Source organism: Plectropomus leopardus, chromosome 11 (assembly GCF_008729295.1).
Source record: "Plectropomus leopardus isolate mb chromosome 11, YSFRI_Pleo_2.0, whole genome shotgun sequence".
NCBI lineage: Eukaryota > Metazoa > Chordata > Actinopteri > Perciformes > Serranidae > Plectropomus > Plectropomus leopardus.
The window spans coordinates 18,240,034-18,267,589 of NC_056473.1; the positions used below are offsets into that span (position 1 = coordinate 18,240,034).

At 38.7% G+C, this 27,556-nt stretch overlaps 1 protein-coding gene across 1 annotated transcript; it reads left to right on the plus strand.

Moving 5' to 3' along the window:
- On the plus strand, positions 1-27,172 carry LOC121950229 (Fanconi anemia group A protein). Its single transcript, XM_042496168.1, is given in 42 exon segments — positions 1-218; positions 1,169-1,281; positions 2,321-2,417; positions 2,759-2,919; positions 4,066-4,161; positions 4,482-4,555; positions 5,204-5,313; positions 6,148-6,258; positions 6,449-6,512; positions 6,754-6,866; positions 7,051-7,127; positions 8,441-8,582; positions 9,518-9,651; positions 9,782-9,892; positions 11,094-11,189; positions 12,030-12,092; positions 12,882-12,970; positions 13,099-13,159; positions 13,284-13,333; positions 13,637-13,707; positions 14,153-14,251; positions 14,740-14,873; positions 14,976-15,046; positions 15,302-15,401; positions 16,285-16,472; positions 16,559-16,655; positions 17,742-17,945; positions 18,590-18,663; positions 18,879-19,007; positions 19,137-19,206; positions 19,404-19,579; positions 19,806-19,911; positions 20,035-20,094; positions 20,210-20,314; positions 21,541-21,656; positions 22,168-22,330; positions 22,814-22,876; positions 24,053-24,146; positions 24,352-24,427; positions 25,101-25,251; positions 25,912-26,010; positions 26,157-27,172. Coding segments are annotated over 42 exon segments (4,368 nt in total). The 5' UTR covers positions 1-157; the 3' UTR covers positions 26,256-27,172.
- Positions 27,173-27,556: the final 384 nt, after the last annotated feature.

The following is a 27,556-nucleotide window of genomic DNA, read 5'->3' on the forward strand; positions in this document are numbered from 1 at the left end:
AAGAAGAACCAAAACATCACCGCAGCAGCTGAAAGCAGCAAATCAGGGATTTCATGCTGTCATTAAAACACTGTCAACGTGTTAATTACGTTAATAACTACTTATAAAAGACGACAACTCCCTCTCGGAGCGTTGTTAAACTTTCAGCCAAAGGAAAATGTCACTGAGTGCATCGTGTGAATCGGTTTCTCAGAAGAGGACTCTGTCGAGCCTCCTCGGTGAGTTTTATCACATTAACGTTTTTATTTATACTCCACCTTCATACACAATACACGAAGGCAGTCTGAAATGAAAATACCCTCTCAAAATGTGGTCAAACTAACATTAGTCATGTAAACATAGTCTGACGGTTGTAGCGTCAGCTATTAGCGAGGATATGTTCAAAAGTGGAGTTTGGTATGACCCTTATGGACAAACGCCCTTATGTACATTTCTTTACAACAAAATAACCTCCTAGATGTACAGTGCTGGGTGTTTTATGTGTTTGATACTTAGAACAGAAAAAGTATGCAGATCCTTTACTTAAGTAAGTATAACCAGGAAAATATGCTTGAAGTATTATTAAAAGTATAAGAACTTAAAAAAAATTAAGAAAAAAACACAAAAAACTCAAAATGATTAAAACATTCTATTAAAAAAAATATATAAAAGACTTTGAAATGAAAATATTTAGCAATTGCTTTTCTGAGAATCGAATTGAAGCTGTAAATGTATAAATTGGTAATTTTAGTTACAACAAAACATTATATTTTATAAACTCTCCCTATGTTTTTTTATGCAAAAATATTAATTTGTAAAATAACTAAAGCTGTCAGATGACCATTGTGCAATAAAAACTACAGTATTTTCCTCTGAGATGCTGTGAAGTAAAAGTATAAAGAAGCATGAAAAAAGACTCAAGTAAAGTTCAACTGCCTCAAATTCATACTTAAGCTCAGTACTTAAGTACATGTACTAAGTTACATTCCACCACTGCTTATAGCATCTAGTACTTTATGGTTTTATTACAAAACAAGTGTGTTTTAGTGTGTTTTTTTAGCACTTGTGTTTTTACTTGAATGTGAACACAATTCTATTTTTTGTTTCTATAATTATTTATATCATTTATTTTATTATAGTCTATTTTATTTATAAGCATATGTGTTTTTCATTTCTGTTATATTCCCAGCTGGTCGTGTGGTGAAGAGGCCGAAGCAGGGAGATGGTCCGAGGCTGCAGGAGGCAACGATCCAGCTGTTGGAGCAGCAGCAGAACCTCTGCAGTCTGCTCAGGGAGGTCGGGGTGAGTGAGCGGACTTCAGCATGGAGGCACAACCCGCTGAGCTGCACAGCCAAACATGAAACCATTACAGTGACATTTTAAACAAATCTGTGCACTCAGTAAGAGGCCTGTGAAGCGGACACTGTTATGATTATCAGACTATTAACCTCAAACTTGAAAAAAAAGGGAAAAAAAGGTGCGTCTACATGGTTTAAGTAAGGAAATTGTTTAGTTATATATATAATATATATATATATATATATATATATATATATATATATATATATATATATATATATGGATATTTTAATGTACTTTTTATTGGCATTTAACATCACATACCTTCTCTTACATTGATTTCAAAAGCTTTGTTCAGCTTTTGTATGTGTCTAAAATGCCAGATTTTTAGACTTTATAACAGGAATATAAAAGGTGTTTTGTTATATTTGACCCAATGGAAACACTTGCGGCTTCTCCTCACCATAATACTGCATTTACCGTATGTGCTACTTAATTTGCTTTGGTAGAAAGTATTCCACATTACACTGTGGCTAAAAGGAAAGTTGCTTTGCAGCAACTTTACAGCAGAAGAAACTGATGTTGACCCAGGTTTTGGGTTGACATCTGTTTTCTTGTGCTGCGTTCAGACGCCTTTCACAAACTATTTGACCCATTTTGAAAATGGAGTGAATTCATTTGACTGCTTTTGAAAAAGGCAATGAGCGTCTTGGCAAGAAATGTCCCAAAAATTGCAAGAAATTTCCTCTAAAAATAGTTTAAAAAAATTTATTAGGAATCATGAGGACACATTATTTATTTATTAGGAAATAATCCCAAAAATGGGGAAACTGTATTTATAATTATAATAAATTTATATTTAAAATTATGTTCAAGAAAAAAAAATCAAAACAAATGCTTTTTTACTTTCAGGTCATTTTCATGTTTGCTTTCAGCTGCTTCATCCTCAAGTTGAGAGGTGGAAGGCTGATGATAAAGTAATAGGTTTAAATTCTGTATTTGCTGACCTTTAACTAATGTTACTGTATTTTTCACACTGTAGAATCCAGATCCGTGCAACATCCTCCGCACTCCGATAGGAGAGGAAAAACAGGCTGAGTCTGAGGGCATCTCATCTGTCATTGCAGGATCACTGCTGGGTGAGTGTTTGATTCAAAATCTCAGAAATAGCCTTGATTTTATCAAAAGTTAACACACTTAGAGGCCCAGAGACACCGGCTGCCATACACATTAAATGCAAAACAAATCCTGTAAAACCATAAAGAATGAAAAGTGCAGAAACAGCAAGGGCGTCTCAAGACTCTCCAGTATATCATGTTTGAGTCTGCTGCTGCAGAAATGACTAAATTCACATTTAAAGGTCTGTTTTCATTATTTATCACGTGGACAGTTATCAGTTTTCAGATGTCGTTTGCTTGCACTTACACACCACAAAGTAAATGCTGTGAACTGCAGGATGTCTTGTATCGTCTGTGGACAGTGTGTGAGCTGAGACGTCAGGCCTCGCAGCTGGGTGTCCCGGTGGCTGCGCTGTCAGTGAGGATGATGCTGGAGAGACTGATGGAGATCACTGCAACTGAGGAAGTGAAGGAGGAAGAGGACAAGAGGAGAGGGCTGCTCACTTCCTCTCAGCGGCGGTGAGTATCTGACAGTATCTGACAGTTGATGCTATACAAGAAGCGTTTCTTGTTGTAACAAGATACTATTTATCTTGTTGTAACGTGTGAAACTTTTCACATTATTACATGAAACAGGGTTCGCACAAGGTGCTTACACACGAGGTGCTTGAACAACTTACATCTGATTTTCACATATGTAAGTCCTGGCAAACCTTAAAATTAGACAATTTTTAACTTGAATAATGATTTATTTCATGAAACGTATTATGCAAATGTTTCAAACCTTTTTTGTGCTTTGCCAGTCATATGCCTGAATAATTTAGCCACTTATAAATGATATATTTTTTTCAACAATATTTTTATTGACGTTTTAACTGCACATCAAAACATGCACATCGATATACAAATAAACATCCCCTCACACAGTCACACAGACAAATAAAATAAATGAAAAATGACAATAACATTAAGAATTATAATAATAACAAGAACAGATAACTAATAATACCTAAATAAATAAAAAAAAAGGTAATAAAAATAATGAAATATAATAAAATATAATAAAATAGTAAGTAATATAACAAACATCAAAGTAATAAAATAAAATGGAAATAATGTAAGTTAATTCTAATCCCTGGTAGCATGTTTGCTCCATTTACGAATTTGCACAGTTCTCTTGGTTGTGGAGAAAACAGTTTCATCCTTGAAAATAAAAATGAGCACTGGAAAAAGTACTTGAAAGTCCTTGATTTTGATTTGCCCCAGTCTGTACGAACCCTGGTTATAATATTGTTTTATCATTAAAAAGCTCAGCTGCACCTTCAGAATAGTGCCTGTAGAGCGATGTGTGTGTGCTCATTTTTGTATTTTTGTGATTCAGTGTGTCATTGTGGTTGTCACATGCACAGTGACTTAGCGTTTTCAGGTGAACTTCCCTTTACTGAAAACGTCACTGTAACATCAGTTCTGCATATTTAAAGTGGGCGTTTCATCAAATCTGTGTTGCCGATGTGTCGGCAGATTACTTTTGTGGTTTGACTTTTTTCAGCTACAGTGGCAGCCATAGAAGTCTCTTCACTGAGTTTGTCTTTTACTACTGCAGGACTCTTGTTGAGATTCTTCTTCAGAAAGCATGTCAAATATTAAATACCATCCCTGTCCCCTCCAGGTCCAGCTGTGTGCACTGCTGGAGTCCAGCAGAGAGCTGCTGTCACAGGGAGCCCTCTGCCCTAAACTGCTCTGGCAGGAGTACAAAAAAGATCAGGTGTGTGCATGTTAGAGGTCATACATGAAGCCTAAAAAAGGCTTTTACTTCTAAGGTTTTGCACAGTTTGTAATCCCATTATTTTTCCTTTAAATGCCTTTTTTTGGGATTTTCAGATTGAATTCTACACAGTCCAGATCAAGTAAACACTGAAGAAGTTAAAAATATAAGAGTGAACATTTTTTCCACTTGCTTTGTTTATGTCTTTACAGCTGGTTATCCCTGTACACTGTCACAATAAGAAAGACCCGGCTTGGCTTTCTTATATAATGGATGAAGCAAATGAAATATTTAATGTTTTTTTTTTTTTTTTTTTACAGAGGCTGCCCAAGCTGGAGGTAGTGTACCATCTTCACTTTTACAACATCCTCAATCTGAAGTACATCATAGAGAGGTAAGAAATATTAGGGTGTTTTTTTTTTCCAGTTCACTTTTAGGTACGTTTAGTTTGTAATGTTGTAAGCATGGTTTTATTTTTCATTTTTCAACAACAAAAAAATCCAAGCCAAGTAAAAAATCTAGTTGTTCAAATGTGATGGATTAAATTCAGACGCTATAATGTGAAAATTCAAACTTGAACATCAACACTAGCAAGCATTGATTAGACCTCTGTCCCCTCAGGACATACTCTCAGTCACATGATCCCAGAGAGATGTGCTCAGTACCTGGATTTCTATCCGAATGTGTGAATCTGCATAGATGACGAGTCAAACTGCATGGATTCATAAAGGTTGCATTCAAAGTAATAACATTCAGTGTAACTGTATATCTAACCTGAGCAGCAGAAGACACATTCTCTGTCAGTTTTGTTGTTACAGTGCCCCTCTGTGGCTGCAGTAAGAGATATCTTTCAGTTGTACACAGAGCTCATGCCTCAGGGACATACATATGAGCTCCACACAACAGAAAAGGAGACCCTAGTCACTGTGCATTTGAGGATAATGAATGTTTAAAGCATGACTGGCACCTAAAACCTTTCTGCAGGAAATGAGCATTAACCTTTCACTCAGCTCTGCTCTCTTTCTGCTTTTTCTCCTGTCAGTGATGAAGGAGTGAGGTTGTGGTTGGCATCTCAGTTGAAGGCTCTTTGCGTTTGGACGCCTCCACAGGGAGAAGAGGAGACCGAACAAGTTCAACAGAAAGTGATGTCAAGTAAGGACACGGATTTCACTCACTCTTCTAGCTGGGCTTAATGGAAGATGTGGGCTCAATCATTCACCGACAAACGGCTTAAAACCGTTGACAAACAAAAGCAGCTCAAAGGGACGTCCACACCAAGAAGGATAACCAAAACAAAAACATTGTAAACAGCGGTGCCAATAACGCCCTACAGGCCCCAGCCCTGGTATAAATGCTGTGCATGAAAAGTTAAACCTGCTGCGCTCAAAGTTTATAAATCTGTATCTCTGACCTGATGGGCCGATGTTACATTCTGTAAAGAGAAAATGGTTCTGATTTTCTCCAGTGCATTCAGCTTTTTGTGTTTCTGAGGGTTTCTGCTTAACAGTGACGACAAGCTCGATAGTGTTGCCCAGCTGATTCTAAATGTCAGGACTGATGTCATGGTTGATCTGCGAAATAACACCACTTTTGTGAAGCAGATGAGCACATTTCCCAAGAAATACTGACTATACCTTTAAAAAGTCCATCTTAACAAAAGGCAGCAGAGACCAAAACTTTTCTTTGTGCCAGGCTGTAAACATTTTTATTTCTGCTGTAAAGTTGGGCATTTTAACATGGAGGTTTATGCAGATTCACTCTGTTTTGGAGCCAGTCTCAAGTGGCCGTTCAATGAACTGCAGTTTTTGGCACTTGAGCATTGGCTCTATTTTTCTGCCCTGGAGGTTGCCGCTTGGTTTTAACTGCAATCCCCCAAGCTACAAAAACAAAACGCACTCGTGGTATGAGTACATTTGATAAAATATTCACCAAATGACAGATGCTGCTGCTAAGGATTATGCTAATAAACAGTCTGCTGTATTTCAGCTGTAGTCGGAGTCTTGGTTGGAGCTGGCTTTGAAGTGAGCCAGGAGCCAGCCGCTGCAGACAGGAAGACGCCCCTGCTCTGCTGCTCAGTTCTGGACGACATGCTCTTCTGTGAGTCTACATGTCCTTATCCCACCCACATCGTCCTGTGTTGATGAAATATTTAGTAAAGCACTTTCAGTCACATCTCCGGACCTTGAAAGCTGTTTTCTACTTTCAACTGCTAGAAGTATCATTTTAGTACTTCATTTTTTTGTCCTGCTTTTTAACATTTTATTGTTTTTCCGTCTGTCTTCTTCAGGGCTTCTGGACTCTGTGGAAAAGAGTGTGATGCTGCAGTCTGCTGGCACGGGAGCTGAACTATGGTTTTTAGTTTTTGTATTTATGATATCAGATAAACACTCCTGTAATTAAACGCTGCAGCCAGTAGCCTCAAAATTAACAGCTCTGTTTCTGTGCATAAATAACTTATTCTAGATTGTGTATTTTATCTATAGTGAACAAACAGTGTGTCATTGGTAATAGGTGATCATTGCCACAGCATTAATAATATGTATGATGTTTAATGTCTTAATTTCTTTCTCCTCTACCCTCTGTTTCGTGCAGGATTCAGATGTTTGATGCTTCTTTGTGTGGAGTTTCAGTTTCAGTGGAAACCCTTCAACGTTTCTTCACACACTCCCTCACACAGACTCTCACTTATAAGCCTCGACTTACAGGTAAAGTCAGACACAAGTTTATCATTATTGATGCCTAATAATGCCTACACCTAACACCTACACTAATCTTGTAAGAAATTTTAAAAAATTCTGGTTTAAGAAGATGTTGAAATAAAAATTTGATGAACAATGCATGCTTTAATAATGTTGAGTCAAGCGTTCCCAAATGATCACTTACCTGCAGTGTCAGATGCCATCACGCTGCAGAATGAGTGGACCTTTGCAAAAGCCAGCCGGTCGTTGACTTCTCTTTTCCGTAAGGTAAATGCTTCATGTAGCCCAGGTTATAAACCGGCACATATTATTAAAGGTCAAGTCAATTTTATTTATAAAGCCCATTATCACAAATCATAATTTGCCTCAGAGGGCTTTACAGCATACGACATCACCCTGTCTTTTGGCCCCATACATCGACTAAGGAAAAACCAGATAATGGGGGAAAAAAGTAACTTGACTTAACTTGACTTGTAACCTGAAGTATATTTTCCACTCATTTTTGTGTTTAAGTGACTAACAGGACCAACAGTTTTTGAATCTGATGCAAACAAAAGCTGCATTGTTTTCCCTGTGGACAATGGAGCACCATGAATTATCGTTCAAAAAAGTGTTGTTTTTACCACTAAGAGGCTCAGATTGTTAATGTAAGTGTCTGACAAGACTTTTACAGAGATAGACCTTCTATTATTATATTATCCTTTATCTATATTATATTTTTTAACTCATCAGGCTCTGTTTAATCAGTAGTGTTTTTATCATTGTAAAACACACTTCATTCAAAGTCCACATTAAAAAAAACCCAAAAAAACAAAAAATCTCATAAAAGCTGTTTTGGTTTGTCTTTCTACTGGTTGAAATAAACCTTTAATTCACCCAGTTAGATTTGAAAAATATGTTGCTCTACACGCGCTAAAATGACTGATTATCTAAATGTAAGTCTGTTGTGTATGGTGATGCCAATTTTGAGTTTGTTTCAAATCAAACAAAGAGGATCTTCAACAAAATGTTTTTAAGATCCTTTGAGTCACTCAGACACAAAACCATGGGAAAATAAGGTTCAGGCTTGAAAATGCTGGTTACCCTTTGAGTTTGCTCAGATTAAAAATATGTTTTACATATAAGAGGGTGTATGAAAAATTAACTGATTTCTGACTATTAGTTTTAATTAATCAAAACTGCACATCAGATCAGTAGCAGCAAACTTCACTCCTCTGCTGTCTACACAATCAATCCCATTCCTGTCCTTTAAACTGTAGCCAGATGCAACAGCCGTCAGATCCCTTCAGGCTGCAGCCGTACACACTTAAGCCCAGACAAACACACAATCGAGAGTATTGATTTATCTGTTATGATGTTCTTTGCTGCAGCAAACCGCTTGTATGTCAGTCTGTCAGTCTCTCCCCTGTGTTCTGCTCTTGGTTTCTGCTGAACAGCTGTTGAGTATTTAGTTTCACAGAGCCAAAGAGCTCACTTTAAGTGCTTTTTGTTTCTTCAGATCTTTGGCCGGCAGGGTCTGTTTTACAGAGCTAACAATGACTTGTTGTTATTGACGTGTTATTGCTGTGTTTCTGTAAAAGCTGGCTGTGATCTTCAGTGTGGAGCAGCTTCTGTGTCACCTGCAGAAGGTTTTGGAAACCCACGAGGTCAACTGGAAACACGTCCTGTGCTTCCTCTCCACTCTGCTGGTTTACAACCCCAGTGCCCAGCCTAGCCTAACAGGTAACACAACAGCCTGCCTCTACTGGCATCTGTTATATCGGATTCAAACTGCCAAGTACCAATATTATAAGTTAATAAAATACATTTGAAAAAGCACTGAAAGTCATAATTCACTATTATACCATTTTTAAAAAATGTGTCATTAAAAACTGACCTAATAATATCATTAAAAATGTACAATACTATGATTTTACTTTGTACTTAAACTTATGTGTTGGCAAAATGTAGATCAGTGATCCTCAACTTGCAGCCTGTGGGCCAAATCTGGCCCCCGATAGGGTACTGGGTGGTCCCTCAACCATTTTCTAATTCCTAATAAAAATAAAGTGATTCAGACTGGGAATTTCTTTTGGTACTTTAAGTATACATAGGTTCCAGTGTGCATTCAACAGCATCGAAAAAGAGATTGTTTATCAAAAAAGGTGCCAGTGGAGGATCCCCCACAACCCCCAACAGAGGTCTTAGCTTAGCTCTGGGACTGCTGCGACTATCCCCTGGCCTCCAGTCATTTTGCAAAAGTGCCTTTCAAGAAAGCAAGCTGAGTATCTCTAATGTAGAGCTTTACTCACCCTAATAACCATACAATTTCTACATAAAACCTACCTTTGCACAGGACTACACTTACACTACTTACCTTTATACTGTACATACCTGCAGTGTCTGAGTAAGAAAAAGATCATTTGTCCAAAAATCAGTCTTCAGTTGGGTTTAAAGGTATCTTGAGAAGGTCTTTAAACCATTAAATTTAATTGTTTGGTGCCTGTAGATTTAGCTTTTTTTTAAAAGCTGAATTTAATGAACCAGTTAACTAATATACTGTGTGTCAGCCTGATGTATAAACACAAAAACACAGATCAATAGAAACCTGATGTAAAAAGGACTCGTATTGACTCCAGGGTTAAAAGGCTTGTCGTATCTGTTGTGTTCGGTACCAGAGCTGCTGTCCAGACTGCTGAGCTCTGCATTTGAAGGCTATGACCTGGAGAACATGATAACAGCCTTCCTCTTGGCTCGGCAGGGTGCGCTGGAGGGACCCGGCATCTTTCCTTCCTACAGCAACTGGTTCAAGGTTTGGCTTTTCAACACTAGATGTTAGGTTATTGATTTGTTTGGATTAATGCTGCTGATATTAAGCATCTTTACATTTTCTCAGTGCCTCTGAGCGGACCTTGAAGCTTTATTATATTCTGTCATTTAAGATGTCTTTCGGTGGAGGAAGCGGCTACCACGCGACCAGTAAGAAATCTCTGGTGTTTCTGCTCAAGTTCCTGTCTGACCTGGTGCCGTTTGAACCCCCACTGTACCTCAAGGTGACACTCTGCACATCTCTGACTCAGAAACGTTACCAATAACCTCATTTCACTGGAATATAAATTTTATGGTGCCTTTTATATTAGATTAACCTTAAATGATCCTGTGAACTGGTCCTTTCAACAGCGAAAAGTAACCCTAGTCTATGTAATCATGTATCAGTCACAGGGAATGTCTTATGTTGTAAAGATGCTATGTTTAGCTGCTAATACTTATGTACTTTTACTTTAAAAAGTATTTCACTGATATAAAGAAGGCCTTTTCATAAAACTAGGCTGTCTCTGCAGTAGAAAGATGTAAATACTTTTGAAATTGGTGCTACATGACCAGAGAAAACAGAGAAAAAGGGCGCTTTTGCTCAAGAGATAGAAAACCTGCAACCACCAGAAGGCTACGCGCCTGATCAGACCGATAAACACTCCTGCTGGTGGGTGACGTAATGTGGACTGGTCCGTGTAAAATGTGTTTCTGAAAAATTTGAGGCATTAAATGGACAACTCGGTAACGGAATCATGGTTTATATTTGATCTTCGCTGCTTAGTTTTGCCACCTGATCTCGATTTTTCGGCCACCGTTTTTGCTGTGCAGGAAGCAGTATGGTGCCCGCTTCTTGATCACAAACTTTCACTGTTACAGCTAAACGGGGCATTAAAATACCTGTCTGAATAGGGGATAAATTGGCAGTGCAGTAACATAATCTTGACTTATATTTGATCAACGCTGCCTAGTTTTACCTTTTGATCAGATTTCGGTCCAACTTAAAGATAGAGAGGGGGCTGGTTAGTCTCTTGATCCAGCTCTGTACTCTTATGTCCTTGATAGTGGACAATACAAAAATGCAGAAGTACAGCATGCAGTTTGAGCAACAGCCCAAGAGGGAGGGAAGTTTACCACAGTTAATCAACACATACTACCTCTTACAATACAAAGCTGGTTGAAAATTGGCAAAGTATCCCTTTTAAGTCATGCCTTAAATGCAGGACTTTCACTTGTGATGGAGTTTTTCTTCTGTTATGTTAGTACTTTTTTCAAGTATAAGATTAGAGTATTCTTCCACCTCTGTCTGCAGTCTGTGCTAGACTAGAAAACTCTAACATGGCTGAAGGATACAGTTACAGTGCAAGCTGTAAGAAAACACTTAAAATAAATAAATGACTCAGCTGTGATTTTCAGCACCTCACTGTGATTTTCTCCCTGTAGGTTCACATCCTGCAGCCTCCTTATGTGCCTGTGAAACACCGCAACCTCCTGATGGAGTACGTCTCTCTGGCCAAGACCAGACTGGCTGACCTCAAGGTGAGAGTGGGGGTTAAAATTAATACTTAATTATATTAATACTTAATATTTTGAAATTTTTATTTTGAAAAAATAATAACACAAGTGCTGTATATGACATCAGACTTGCCAGAAAACTTAAATGTTTTTTTTTTTTTTAAATCTATACTTCTTAAGTTAATTGTTATCCAACTAGATAAACAAAAAAACTTTAATTACCAGTGTGCATCTAGAGGAAAGTACATAAATAACATGGAGCCCAGATATGGAACATGAACTTTTTAAGCAGTTCTATGTTTTTGTCCCAATACAGAAAGAAACTTAAAGGTGGTTTGATGTCAGAAAGATTTAGTATTATATAGATCATCAGTATGTTGTGTGGCTTCTGTGTTTTTGCATAACACCACTTCATATGATATGTTTATTTCTTTTCAGTAGTGATGATTGGGTAGAAGATATGTATTTATGTTGATATCTTACTTTGCATCATGTAGTATTTTTAAATCTGTGTATATACTGTATTCTTTTCTGTAGGTGAGGTCATTACAAAAACGCCCTTTGTGGAGTTTCTACCTCACCTGCACATTCAAACTGTTTTATATTCTTGTTCTTTGTTTTTTTTTTCTTTTTATCTAAATGTGTAATTAAACTTAAACTTAATATAAAGATTATATTAGTATGATTCAGATCGCTGGGAGAAAAAAATGTTGAAATTCAATAGTATCTGTACTAGACACAGTCCTGCCAAATGTTGAGTGATTTGTTCTTGTATTCATGATCCATGATGTATTGTGTGTGTGTGTGTGTGTGTGTGTGTGTGTGTGTGTGTGTGTGTGTGTGTGTGTGTGTACACACACGCAGGAGTCAGTGGAGGACATGGGTTTATATGAGGATGTTTCCGGCGCAGGTGCAGCATCGTTGCAGGTAACAGTGACACCCTGTGGTTTGTTTGTGTAATGATAGCTGTTGATGAATTGTTTGTGCTTCAGCACTTTGGTCAATGAGAGATGATGAGTGATGTCAGTACAGAGTGCCCTTCTTTTGATGAGGCTTTTTAATTTACTGAGCTCAGGAAAGTGGCTGCGAGAACTAAATAGATAAAAACATTTCATTCATCATACTTACACTGAGATTTAAAAACCAGATTGATTGATTGATTCTTTTATTTTCATGACATGCACACAATGTTCCCAGCCCTCATGGGCTTATAAATCACCAAAATTACAGTTGAAGCAGTCAAATAATTCATTACATTTCACTTCATTACAAAGATTACAGATTATTTTACAGCTCGGTCTTAAACAAAGTATTCTGCCTCCTTTGACAGCTTGAGCAAGGAAATTTACTACAAAAAAGGTTCCCCTCCTGAAACACAACTCAAGTTTTTCATATTCATCCAACCAAAAGAAACAGGCATAAATTGATGACGTCTTAGTAAGAAGTACATCATTCAAGCCATTATAAACAGGGCAACAAAACAAGATTTTTTAGTTGTGAATCTACACAGAGTTTTATGCATCTGGCCCGTGATGCCAACTTTGAGCTCTTAACAGATTTTGAAACTAGATGCTTGAGAAACATTTCAGTCGGCATTAAAACATATTGCTGATTCATACCTGTTACAGCACCTTTTTTTGTTATTGGGCAAAATGTGTTATTGTCAGATATGTTTTCAACATCTCAGTAGCACATGATAGCATGATGTTTGTGCAGCCACAGTGCCAGGCTGAACAGGATGTGGAGAAGGCCGTGTCTTTATTTGACAACACCGGAAGAATCTCTGCCACAGTCATGGAGGCCAGGTATTCAGTCGCCTTGCCTGCAGCACATCCATAAAGTCCATCATTGTATATGTATGTCCTTAAAATAACCTGTAAATGTAAGAGCTAAATCAAGACATGGACAGTTATTTGACACCTCTGTCTCACAGTATTTTCCGGAGGCAGTATTTCCTGACACGATTCCTCCCGGCTCTGCTGACACCGAGGATGGTGAGTACCTTCACCTTACTATGATTCTTTGCTCGATCTACACAGTTGTTATATGTAAGGTTCTTTTGTCATAAATCTTCACATCAAATGCATGAATTTAAGTTAAACTGTCTTTTAATTCCAGCTTCCTGTCAAAGCTGATTCTCGGATGAGTTTCATTGAAGCTCTGAAAAAGTGAGTTAGTATCAGTGGCTTTTAAAATGCAGTAAAACTCTCTCTGTTTCTCTGTAACAACTTTTTAGACTTGAGTTATAATAATGTAACCCTATCATGTATTTATTGTCACAAAATGTTTTCTTTAACACAGTTAATCTGGGAAAGTGTGAATTTCTAGGTAGCATCATTGTTTTTTTTTTTGTTTGTGTCTTTGTGCCTGATAAGAATAAGCATCTGATTGTTTTTGTTATGCTTTACCAACAATGATTAACGCTGATTATGTTGTGTATTTTCACTGTTTTGACACTTGTGTGTCTGAAGGGCGGATAAGATCCCTGCTGCACAGTATTCATCCTATGTGGAGTCCTGCCAGAAACAGAGGCAGCAGAGTGGTGGGTTTTCTTTATATTGCTCATTTATTGTGTATGCACAAAGATAATCACCATTTTTTGTTTTGTATGTGGTTTTGTTTTCAAGATCATACGTCTGATTCATTGTAATTGAGTAGCTAGAGAAACAAACACATACAAAACAGTGCATTTAATTGTATTAGTTAATTAATTCGTTCATTTTTATTATTTCATTATTTTTATTTGTATGTGTGGTTTTTTTTACATGTTTGTAATAAAGATTAATTCATTCATTCATTTTTAGACTGACCTCATGGTATTTTAGGAGGTTATGTAATACAGAAATGACAATATCTGAAAATCAGTGAATGTTTCATGTTGAAGGTGCAGCTTACTTACAGTATTTGCTGCTGCACTGAGAGAGGAAATCTCCTCATGCTGTTAGGTAATAATCACACAGTGGTTCTCTTCATTTGTGTGTTTTCAGGGAGTGCCCTGTGTTTGGACACTAAAGATGATCCTCTGGACGTCCTGAAGATTCAGCTGCAGGAGTTTACAGAGCTGGTTGTCGAGGGAAACGACGGAGGTAGGCATAAAGGACATAAGCTGTGTTTCCACCAGCTGGTCGGTGCACTTCATTTGAGTTCTGTACGCATTTTTTTGCGTTTCCATTGTTAAAAGTTGTGGATGGCACCAATGGAACCGATCCATAACATCCCTGTATTTTGTCACCCCTCTGTGGGGGTGCCTTCCACACAGATCCGGTACAAAAAAGTCGAGCTAGAAACACTGCAGTTTGTTGATTGGTCAGTAGAGAATCACGGCTGTGCTCAGAGCTGTGCTGGTTTAACCACTGTTGATACTATTACACGTTTTTTTAATACATTAGTAAACTCTTAACTATAAAATGAAAGGATGTTTGCAGCCTCGAGCAAACAAGCAAGCGTTCAGTTTCCCCCTCAGTCTGTTCAATTCCTTGGCACATCTCCAACCTCAGAAAGACTTCACTACCCTGTGTGTAGCCTCTTTGAACCCTTAATTTCCAAACCTCTCATGCTGATCATGTGTCCTCAGAGATGTCGGCCCATCTGTCCAGGATTTCACACACCCTGAATGTCGTCTTTCCTGGTCGTCCTGATGAGCTGATTGGACAGAAAGTCATCGTTCTTCACATGAACCCCCCTCTGTGCCCTGAGCTCCACGTCAGAGTATGCACTGATGAAACTCATTGTTTTCATGTCTTTATATTGCCAGTGCTGTTGTATCAGTTGGCTGTGTGTCAGTAATTATATGTATTCTTGAATTCTCAGGTTGTCAACATGATCCTGAGAAACTTCTGTCAGTGCTTGTTATGTGCCTCCAGAGCAAACCCCCCTAATAAGTGAGCATTACAACTTTTTTTGAAAATTTTGCAAGTAGTAAACATGGAATTAGATGAAATAATTTCAAAAATCTCACAGATGTATCTACACATCCATTTAGCTTCATAGAGCACGTGATGAGAAACAAGCAGCAAAGTCATTTAAACCAGTTTTCAGTGCACAGGTCTGGAAATAAACAGATTCAGTTTGTGTTATGAGATTGCCTCTTTGTGCTGGATGTGTAACTCACCATGTCCCTTTTTTGTCCTCTCCAGACAAAGCCTGTGGGCCTCCAGGTTTGTCAGTGTGCTGCTCGGAAACACACAGTTCCTCTCCAGCCTCATACACAGACTCTGGGACTTATTTCATAACCAGGTACATAAATCTGTATTCAGATGCACTTCTGTGTCTGTTAACTCTCTCCCATGATGTTTGGATCAAGCTTCGTACAGTCATGGAAAACCTGGAAAAGTCATGTAATTGGCAGATAGCAATTTCCAGGCCTGGAAAAGTTTCAGAAAACAAAATATACCCGTGAAAGTCTTGGAAAAGTTATTAAATTTTGTTTTACAAACATGAACAATAACACATGATGTGTTCAAGGAACATCCATAATTTGAAAATCCAACAATAATTTCAGTTTTTTGTTTTTTTTTTTACAATTTCTGGCAAAGAAAGAGAATATTTGCCACAAATTTAAAACAAGGCAAAGGCAAAGGCAAAATAGATCCTGAAAAAAAATCAAAAACATTTGAAAGAAGAAAAAAAAATATTTTCTTACAAAATCACCAACATTTTTTAAAGCAAACAAAATCGCCATTTTTTTTTTTTTTTTTTTTTTACAGGAAAAAAGGCCCAATTTTGTTTTAAGAAAGCCTGCAGACCTGTGGGTTTGGTTGGAAAGCATGTTTAAACTATCCCCTCCCCTCTCATAAATAACAAACAGCCCCTAAGTTACATTTTAATGTTCAGTCCTAACCCTGCTCTGAATTCATTATTTTTTTAAAATAAAACATATATTTTAAAAAGCCATTCTATAGTAATGCACAAAGCATTGATAAGGAGTATTGATGATTGTTTCAGTATGCATGTATATATGGTTTTAAAATTTGCCTCAAAGTCATAGAAAAGTCCTATTAGTGGAAATGTTTATGAATCCTGTTGGATTATTTTGTTTTTATGTCACCTCTATTCATTTACGCTGCTCAGATCAGTAGGTTTACTCGTCAGCTTTACAAACTTCTCCTGTCAAAAAAAGGGGTCGTCACTGCGTGCTGCCCACTTGCTTGGTCTGGCAGCATTTGTGGTCCATCTCCATGTCTCCATGTCCTGTGGTCCTCTGGTTCAGCTGGACCCGCCCATCCTGCCCGAGCCAGTACCTGTTGGAGAAGCTCTTAGTTCGGCGCTGGTCTGCAGCACACACACTAACATGCTCTTCTGTGTCAGGTGAGGTTACTTGTGCAGTTGGACGATGACAAACATGACTCATTATTGCTGCCACCTTGACGTAGAGTCTTCTGGTTGCTGTCCAGGTTGTGTGTGGCAGCTGTGTGTTACGGGATCTGCAGAGGAGACTCAGTGCCTCAGCAACAACAGCAGGACTACATCCTCAACAGCCTCTATAAGAAGGTGTCTTTTTCTCTTACTACTATAATTTCATTTGGTTTGCATGTGTTACATAAAAACATCATAAGACTCATGTCAGGCATGCCATGGGGGATATACTCACACCATTCACACCTTATACCTTACACCTTACGATGTATATTTGGGACAGGCAACAAAAAAATGGTTCAGCAGCAAAACGAACAGTTTAGCAGAAAGAGAACATACTATCTAATTGTTTATTTTAAACAACATGAATATTGCTTGTATACCAATTAGGCTATTGAATGACATATCAAGAACCAATCACTCATTTGATCTAGTTCTGAAAACAGAGAGACGGAGAGTTACAACACTCGTTTAATAGCACCTAAGGATTTTGGCATCATGCCGACACAACACCACTTTATCCTGATAAAAAAAAATGCAACTTGGATTTATTTTTATGAAAAACCCTTTTGATTGATTGATGGTGGACCCTTACAGACAAAAGTAATATAGATAATTGAGGAATGGACATCCAAACTTTATGACCGCTTCAGAGGTAGGGAGTCACCACCTTTTCTCCATCTCTTGTTTTCCATGCTAATATTTCATTCAGGTCAAAAAGGTTTGTCATTTTGAAACTAAACTGGACACTAAAATACATTCATTTTGCATTAAGTAATGCAGAAACTCCACCTTGACTCATATTTGATCAGCTGCCTCGTTTGACAGTTTACCTGCAGTTCACGAGCAGGTGTCCAAATAACAATAATGTTAATATGTAATTCCCTGACACAGACTTCAAAGCAAATGTTGAGTCCCCTGGAAAGGCACACAGAATATTTGATAGAAGAACTCCAGTTTCCAATTAAGCACAGAAGTCGTTTATCAAAATAATGGGCTGTGAAGGAGATGAAGAAGAAATACACCCAATACCTTCTTAGTATCTTTATAACCTTGCAAAGACAAGAGTTGCTGTTATGGATGCCGGAGGTGCTTTAACTATCATCATGCTTATGTTCTTGAAATTTCCCCCAATGGGGGATCAATAAAGGAATAAAGGAATATTCTATTCTAGACTCTTCATCATAATTGTTTTGTAAAACCTAAATTCTGTTTGTTTAGCTTCTGTACCTCATCCCAAGACTGTTGCCTGAAGCCAGAAGAAGTCCCCTCACTTTTGGAGGTCCCAGTAGTGAATACCAGGAGGAGAACCTGCCTGGTCTGTGGAGCAGCGCCACACTCACCGACAGTACCTGGAGGAAGACCGCTTGGCATCTGTGGAGGCACCCAGCTTTCTGTCAGCTGCAGCACACACCACGGTATCAGGTACTGTGAGGTCACTTTTGTTTCCTGTCACAGATAAAGCATTGGCTTGGTGTTACCTGTTACTTTAATTATCTCCGCCAGGTGTTAAGGCTTTAGGAGATCATGCGTTGGTTGTGTGTGTGCATGTGTGTATCTGTCTGTCTAATCTCAAAATTGACATTGGAAGCAGGATATCATGAATCATATTTTCTGACACAGCATCATGAAACCTCAAATTAATTGATTATTATATCTTGTAGATAATCTATTTTATTTTTTTTAATAGCCTAATTTACAGAATCTAACTTCACACAGATCAGGATAGAGTAGCCAACAACTCTCGCATACATTAAGTTTACGTTAAACGCATACGTTTTTTAAGGTAAACCAAACTGGCACTTTTTTGTAACACAATAGCAAAATTGTCCCTAACCTATAGTAATTGATATCGGTTCATGTTTTGGTTTTTTTTGGTTTTTTAAATTTCAGTTATTTTAAAACTGGTCTTAAATTTCATTCCCAGCTGCATTAAAACGTCTTAAATCTAACTTTCCTGAGGTGCAGGAACCCTGAATGCACCGAGTGCACCTTTGTAGTTTATATTCAGTTCATTAAAGTTTTGATTTTATTGACAAAAAAAATCCCCAACCTTTATGTTTGTCAAGTTATTGTTCTCAGAGTGGCTGACTCATGAGCTCAGAGTACAGAGAGGTGAAGACGCCCTGTCAGACCCAGAACGGTGAGGCAGGAAACACACACACACACACACACACACACACACACACACACACTCACAAACAAAAACTCTCACTGTTGCCATTAGATATACAGCAGAAATAAAGTCAATGCACCCAGTAACTGTGTGTGTGTGTGTGTGTGTGTGTGTGTGTGTGTGTGTGTGTGTGTGCGCGCGCGCGCGCGCGCGCGCGCGCGTGCATGCGTGCGTGTGTGTAGTCAGGAGTACCAGCAGTGGGCTTGCTTGGAGCTCTATCTGTCTCGTCCGGAGTCGCAGGGAGGTTGTGGAGGAGACATGAAGAACCTTTGCTCTCATCTGCTCAATGCCATTATGGACCAACAGTTAAGGTGGAAGTAGAGCCTGATCCGCCCTTTTTGAAACCAAAAAATAACAAAAAAATCTAATCAAAGTATATGTAAATTTTTATTTCGATCTTTAGTAAAAATGTCACTCTTCTGCTTATTTTATGCCTACAGCGAGCAGAGCCCGGAAAGGCTGAGGTCAGAAAGAGGCACCTGTCTGCCGGACATCCTGTCCAGGTTACATGTGTGTACACTGATACGTTATTTTCAGCTGACACGTGAAAAGAGTTTTTTAGAATACTTTTGTGATCCTTAATACATTCGTAGTGAAAAAGCATAAAAATCAATTCAAGAAAGTGATATTTAATTTGAAACTTCAATCATTTTGTGTCATCATTTTTGTGTGTGTGTGTGTGTGGGTGTGTGTGTGTGTGTGTGTAGGAGCTTGTGTATGAGATTGAAGTGACTGATCTCTCTAGCAGCCGTAGAAGCAAAGCTGATGTGTGTGACGTCCTGTTTGAGTTGGTGTCTCAGAAATGTTCCTTCACAGTGACCTCAGCTTCCCCGAACATCAGCACTGAGCTCAGCCTGCATCACACACTGAACACATGGAACAGGTGCACGCACGCACGCACACACACACACACACACACGCACACACACACACACACACACACACACACACACACACACACACACACACGTGATGCAGATTATCTCTATGATTGAATGCAGACATACTCAACGTGCTTTGATGGTTTAGGGGCCTCCTGGCACCCTATCGGGGACAATAAGTTGAGTATCACTAATTTAATGAACCTTCTCTGCATGTGTCTGTCACAGAGTACTTCTGGCTCTCCCAGCAGCACTGTTCATCAAAGTAAAGTCTGAGGGAGGGAGGATGACTCTCGATTGTAACATGCTGATAGAACATGTAAACCAGCATCAGGTGAGCTGCCCGATTAATTATCTAATAAGATTTTAATACACTTCTCTCTCAAATCTGACCAGCTGTTTGGAAAAGTGCTCTCATCTTTTTTCTCTGCATTCCTCTCCTTCTCTTCAACAATAGAGAAAAGTGTGTTCTCCAGTCGGCTTACTGTCCTGTCATCTGACATCGCACCTCCTGAGAGTGAGAATAACTCCACTAAAACAGAAATCAAATTTAAGCTACATTTACTGTGTTTCCACGAGATCCTGTGAGAAAATCAGGTTATGTAAGTCTGCTGTCTGTGTTTCATCTCCAGGGTGTGTTATGTGCCAGTGTACGGTGTGAGCGCTCGGCAGAAGAAGTCAACAAAGCCTGTGCTCAGATCAGTCTACACTGTCCTCTGCTCCTGGTCTCCACCATGGTACTGTTTGTTCCCCATACAGCTGATAAACTTAATTAAAGGGTTGGCTCATTTTTTTGAAGTGGAGTTGTATGGGGTACTTATCCATAAACAGTTAATCACATGCAGTAGATATCAGTTGTCATGCTGCTAGTTTGGGGAAGTGGCAGAGGTATCGACACGGAAGCTAATCAGTGTATTGCTGTGCACGTGGGTCAGCAACAAAACATATTTTATTACGGAAATACATTCTAAAACAGTTGAGGAGTATGCTTTATTGAGAACATTTTTGCTGCTTTACCTTTCTGTCAGAAAGCCTGTTCCGACAGGGAAGCTGATAATGGCTTCAGTCCTCCATCTATGCTCTTGTCAGAGCCACCAGACTCCACTGACAAAAACAGCAATTTAAGCTCAATAAACACAGGAGCTTTTTTTGCCTTAAAGAAGTTAGTTTGTGTTATTGTGTGACTTTGGTGAATCTAAACTAATCTTTTTTAGTCCTGCAATAACACAAACCAAATTACTGATAGAAGCAGTGGTAGCACAGCAGCTCCGATGTTCAGCAATATTAAATCCCTGTTTTGCTCTATGGAGTCTGGCTTTGAAGAGAGAGATGTAACAGCTTCAGTTTCCCATTGGAAATTGCTATCTGACGGTAAGGTAAAGCAGGAAAAAATTTTAAGAATAGCATACACTTAAACTGGTATTAACTGATTTTGCACCCACTGCAGTACATCGCTTAGGTTCCATGTCGGACTTTAGCCAGCTTCCCCAAACTGGGGGCGTGCTGACTGTCATTTACTGTATGTAATACACTGACTATGGATAGTTACCTCTCTTCAAAAGAACAGGACTATGCCTTTAAATTTTCACACACTTTGCTTCAAGGTTTATGCTAAAGAGGGATAAACACAAAATACTGAGGCTTTTGGAGATGCCTTTTAAACGAGGACATTTTGACTTGTCACAGTAGAAAATTACAGGTGTAAATGTTAAAACGAATGATTTCCACTTAGCTGCTTCAGTTTTAGGGTCCTTGTGGAGCTATTGTTAACATTATTAATAGCATCTTAAAGGTTCAATTAAGAATTAAAGTGATTAGACAGAACAGGTAAAAATACAATAAAAGATCCTGCATTTAGTCACTACATCTGTTATATCATCATAACGTGACATCATGCTGATATTACATGAGGATTCATGATGATTTTGTGTGTGTGTGTGTGTGTGTGTGTGTGTGTGTGAAGCACTGGTGGGAGCGTGTGTCTCCAGTGCTCTTGTCACTGTGGCATCGTCTGTGTGATGGAGAGCCTTTACCTGAGCAGCTGCAGCTCCTCACTGACTGTCAGAACTGGGCCTGCAGGTACAGCCTCACAAAACACCACCTCTGAGCCCTGATCCACCTCACTCCAGGCCACTGTGTAAACATTTTACTGTTAGGATAAGGCAGTGATACTCAACTTAGCCAAATCTGACCCCAACAGGGAGCTGGGTGGCCCCCCAACCATTGTTTAATTCACAATAAAATTAAAGTGATTCACACTGGGAATTATTTTGTACTTTTAGTATACATAAGGTGTCAGAGTGCATAAAACAGCATCAAAATGGAGCTTGTTTACCAGTGGAGGATCCCCTGCACTCCCTAATGTCCTAAAATCCTAGAAACATGTATGGGACTGCTGGGACTGGCCCCCTGGCTTCTTGGCATTTTGCAAAATTGGCTCACAGGCGAGGCAAGTTGAGTATCCCTGGTGATAAAAAGAACTGGCGTAATGCGGTCCCTTCTTTGTCAGTTTTGTCTCTGGTGTTTTGTGCGTGTCGGTTACTTCACTTGGCTCATATCAGGGAGATTTTTAATTCTGTCTGGTGTTCAGTTTAGAAAAGGGGCCGTCGTCAGTGCCAGGGCCTGAAGGTTCAGCTCTGCTGCTGGCCGCCAGCCTGCATAGCGCCTGGCAGGGCTGTGGGTGCAACAACCACGTGGGCTTCAGTGCTGCCCTGAATACACTGCGACCAAAGGAATGCACACAGCACCGACAGGTGAACAGCTTTCACATATGCATGTCATTTTCATCATCACTCTGTCAAAACCAGCCAGTGTGTTTGTGGGTTTGTTTCCATTTGAAACTGTAATCTGTATACATATAGTAAGTTACAGTCTGTATGTTGCTACCAGGAGGAATAATGTTGTGGCAATGTTGAAGTGGTGTCATAAAAGTTAGTGGCAGCCAGGGATTGTTGGAAAGCTGTGTTCTATAAATAACAACAGTTTTTTTCTTTATTACACTATCTTTAATCATAAATAGAAATAAACATGATAGTTGGTTACCTGCATGCTAATTAATATTACTGAGCCATTTTTCTGAGCCTCAAGGCCTCATTAGTGCCTCTGCTCTCCAAAAATGGACATTTCATCTGTTGTAATAACATACACTTGCTCTGTAAACAGCCAAAGGTTGTTTTTGGTGTTTTTTTTAATGCCTTTGTTATTTTTATTTGCATTCATCTCATTTCTTTCTCCAGGTGCTTGTTTTTCTGCTTTTCCTGTATGTAAACGACTACCTGTCATCACTCCTGAATCCTCAGGTAATGAATTTTAACTAATTGGCCATGTTCCTGCCACACACAATATAGATAGATTATGTTCAGGCACTGGTTTGACGCAGTAAAGTAGTGGGATTTAGGTAACGCCTAACGCCTTTATTGATTGTCAGCCTACACGTAGTTTATATTTGTACCATTGTACAAATGACACATGTTTTGTATTGTCTATAGATGTTTTACACATTATCTACACATTATATGTGACCATTCATGAACATATTTACATATTCCCAAAATAATTTGATTGAACTTGAACTATCCAAAGTGTTATATGCAGTTAGAGAAAAAGGTCTATGAAAGGCCTGGCTCTGGTTGATAAACCCAAATGAGCAACATGCACTCTCACATACAAGGCCTGTGAGGAAAAGCGTCTTCATTACTCTTCATTATAAACACATGGTCTGGGAAGGACGTTTTTAGTTGTGGAAATGCCAAAGTTCCCTATGAAAGTAATGGATAAGTGATGTATGAAATCCAATTTTTCTTCCTCTTCCATCCCTATTTTGTAATAACTAAGATGCTTAGGGAAAATGTATTGGAGTAACAGAATACATTTTATTTAGGAAATGTAGAGAAGTAAAATTGAAAGTTGACAGAAATATAAAAACTCAGGTAAAATACAGATATTCACAAAAATACTTAAGTACTGTAACAAAGTATTATTACTTTGTTACATTACACCACTGCTGATGTCTGTCTGTTTAATATAAAGCTGTAGTCAGGGAGAAGGTTAGCTTAGCTGTAATGTATTCATTTTTAAACTTTGGAGGTTTACTGACACATAAGTGATATCAATCTTTTCATCCAACACTCGGTAAGAAAGCACATTTCCCTAAAATGTTGAGCTACTCATTTAAGATAATGCAAAGGTTTTACACATTCATTTTTGCACACGCCCTCAGGCCAAACGTAACATTTATGTTTAAAAAGTAAACACTATGATGCAAATAAAGACATGTTTTTGACAAGTTTTTGAATTGCAAACAGTCTGGGAAAATGAAAACAATGAGCAGCTTAGAGCAAAATGTGTCATGTTTACATGTACAGTCTAAAACATCTCTCATATTGCAGTAAAATCCGTTTCTCTTTGTTTATGTTGCATCTCATACAGGGTGAAGGAGTCTCTGTGTAATGTTCTGTCTGTGATCATTTTTTTAGGAGAGCAGCCATCAGAACATCCGAAATGTTTGCACAGATCTTCTGCTTGTGTTGGTCGACTCTGCTGACTGGCTGCTCATCTTTAAACCGAACGGTACAGTGTGTCATCCTCTAAAACCACATCGTAGTCCACTTCACATGCCCAACACTTAACTGTACATCAGTTTCATTGCCAGTTTAGCCCAGTTGTCATTATTTGGCAGATTAAATTGAATAAGGGGACCGTCTTTAAATGATTTAATCTAATGTATATTCAGGCTTTGTTAAATTCGTGAGCTGTTTTTCCCCCCTAACTCTAGAACAAGGTTTTTACCAGTCAATCGCCATGGTGACATCAGATGAGTTTACTCGACTGATGCCTTGGGCCTTCTACAGGTTAGTTTTAGTGTTTTAATATCATCATATTTCCACTTTTACAGTCACTGTAGACACCACCTGTAACTACCCTCATAAGACCATTAATCAGCCAATAGATTTAGACTTTCCTTGACCAAAAGTAGCTGGACTGTAGGACAGTAAACTTCATGGCTGCTTCATGCTTACAAAAACCAAATCCATGAGTTGAAGTGCATCAGGTTAAAGTATTTGATGACTAGAATGTGCAAAATAAAGCTACTTTAGGTAATTCTACTCTCCCTGTGTACTGTGTGTACCAGGGTCCCCACGGATACTTAAAAAGTCTCAAAAGGCACTGAATTCATTAATCTACAAATAAGGCCTTGATTGGTATAAAAATGTCTTAAATCAGTCAAATCACAAAATAATTGGTAACTTTAATTTTTTTTTTTACTGAATTTCTCTTCTTAGGCTCTTCATGATGGGAAAGTAGTGAAATAATCCCACATAAAGAGTGAAGCACACAAAATCAGTAATAAAAATCACTAATAATATATATATAATTTTTTCAGTTTAGGCCTTAAATTTAATCCCAAGTGGCATTACAAATGTCTTATAGGGTATCATATTTAATTTTCCTTAAGCTGTAGGAATCCTGAGTACATGAGCTAACAAAATGTTCACTTCATTATGTGTCTGTGTGTGAGTTTAGCCTGCTGCTCCAGCAGAGTGCGGAGCTGCTACAGAGAGCTTTGTGTTGTCCGGGGTTCCTCCATACTGCCGTCCGCTGCTACATCAGTCTGCTGCAGCTTTTCCTGGAGGGACAAACACTCACACCAGCCAGTGAACCCTCCGACAATCAGGTGACTGAGCCACATACGATTGTTTATATGACAATGTCATTCAAAGCTGTAATGTTGCTCTACAGTCTAATCTGTGAATTGTATAGAGAATAGGCAACAGCATCATAATGTAATGCATTATTGCCGTATTTTAGGGTGCATCTCTCCAAGGGAGACAGAAACCCAGGTACAGTAGATGGTGTTATGCACATAAAAGTTGGTATTGCAATTTGCAAAAAAAAAAAAAAAAAAAAAAAAAAAGCATTGAAGAATCTCAAGAGCAACTCTTACATACCCTCTCCATGGATGTATTCAGAAAATCTGGATACAGCACGGAGGCGGGGCCCCGGTCATTCCTATGAGAGCTGCTCAGTGGCGCATGAAGCAAACAAAAGCTCTATTTCTGCTGTATGAAAGTACCCAGAACGTCTGCATTACTGGGCCCATAGAACATGAACACTGTGCCCGAACGGGTAACTTCTTCTTTCGATGGCGTTTTGTTGGTATTGTAATGTGTTTAGTCAAACTGTGAGTATGAATGTTTTGTATCTTATCAATCTAAATGAAATATTGTAAATGAAAATAATGGAGACCCCAGAAGAGTAGAAACTGTTTAAAACTGAAGCTAATGTGGAATAAACAAACTACCGCTGACGTCATGATCCTAATCTCTACTGTCAGATGGAGCCTTCCCAGATTGTGAGTCACTCCAAGCAGTTTCTCCTGAGAGCGATCTCACAGACGTCTCCAACTGCTCCGTCCTCCAGCCAACTCAGACAGGTAATACACACACACACACACACACAGTTTACTGCACACATCTGTGCTATTCCCCTTATAAAGATCCTCTATCAGCATGCATCACTCATCTCTCTCTCACTCTCTTGTCTCCCTCACTCCGTCCTGTCTGTCCTCTCTGCTCTCAGCTGGAGTCTCAGTGTGCAGAGCTGGACCCAGAGTTGGCAGCAGCTCTCTCTGTGCACCTCGACCCTCACACACTCAGCCCAGAGATGGACTTCCTCTGAACCACTGCAGACTCATGTTCAAGCAGAGAAACTGACTAAAGTCAAATGCGACACCAAAATCTTCTCCGCTCCCTCGAGCTTTGGAGGTGCAGTACAGCAGGTACTTTGTTTTAAATATCATCCAACAGAAACATGTTCCTCTTGTTATATTCATCAAACAGTTAAGATTTTACCAGTCCAAATACTCGGCTTTGTAAAAAACTTCTACATTTTATTTGTCTTTTTACACATAATACACAAAGGACTTAATTATACACATGTACATCTGAAGCCCTTTTCACTGTTTACAATACAGATAGAAACTCTTAAAAAGAGTACTTAGCATTGTAATAACTTAATAAGAAACAGTGACCTAATAAAAGTGAAGTGAAGGTTCTTGGAAATCATTCTGCACAGCTGTTTGCACTGTGAGGAGGTTACACAGCACAAACGAGTGCTTCACATATATTTAGGTAACGAGGATATTGCATTAAATAGGACTTAAAACTGCATTCATGCAGGATACACACATTTATATGTAGCTGCTACTGCATACTCCAACTATCAAAGAGAACGGTCTGTATAAATCCATATAGTCCACAGGCAGAGTGAAGTCATTTTACATCAGATCAGTAACAGAGGCACCAGAAAAGTTTGTTGTCTTTTCAACTTATAATGAAACCCAGCCACTTTTTTGATCATTTCAATCACCATTTTTCTCCATTCTATAATTATCTCATTATACAGTGCTATTTTTTATTGGTTTTTTTTAACCATTCCAACACTAAATTAAATTGCCTAACTACAAATTTGGGATTGACGGGAAAACTCAACATTACCTACTTCTGCTGCTGCTTTGCATTAAAAGCATTCAACTGGGAAAATTATAGACTGCATAAAATAAGGTACATAGCTACCGTGACGTGACGTCACCCATGGGTTTGTGGAATGCTCTTTTGCATTTCAGTTGTAATTTTTTTGTTTTTTGAATGTTGAAATAAGCTATAGATCTTTTTTTTTTTTAATTCCAGGCTGTAAACATGTTTATTTCTGCTGTGAAGTTGGGTATTTTAACATGGCGGTCTATGGGGATGACTCACTTCTGGAGCCAAGTGACCATTAGAGGAACTGCAGTTTTTGGCAGCTTTTTTTTTCCTGCTAGGGCAAAACAAAAGCTGGCTTTTATAGAGTGCTCGAGGGATGATGTTTTTCTGTTGGCTGACGCAGAAGTTAGCATCGCCCTGGTTCCCTTGTCAAAACGCCTATGGGATTGTTTCATTGGATTTTGGATCATTGCAGAAAGTAATTTCTGTGGTAAACAA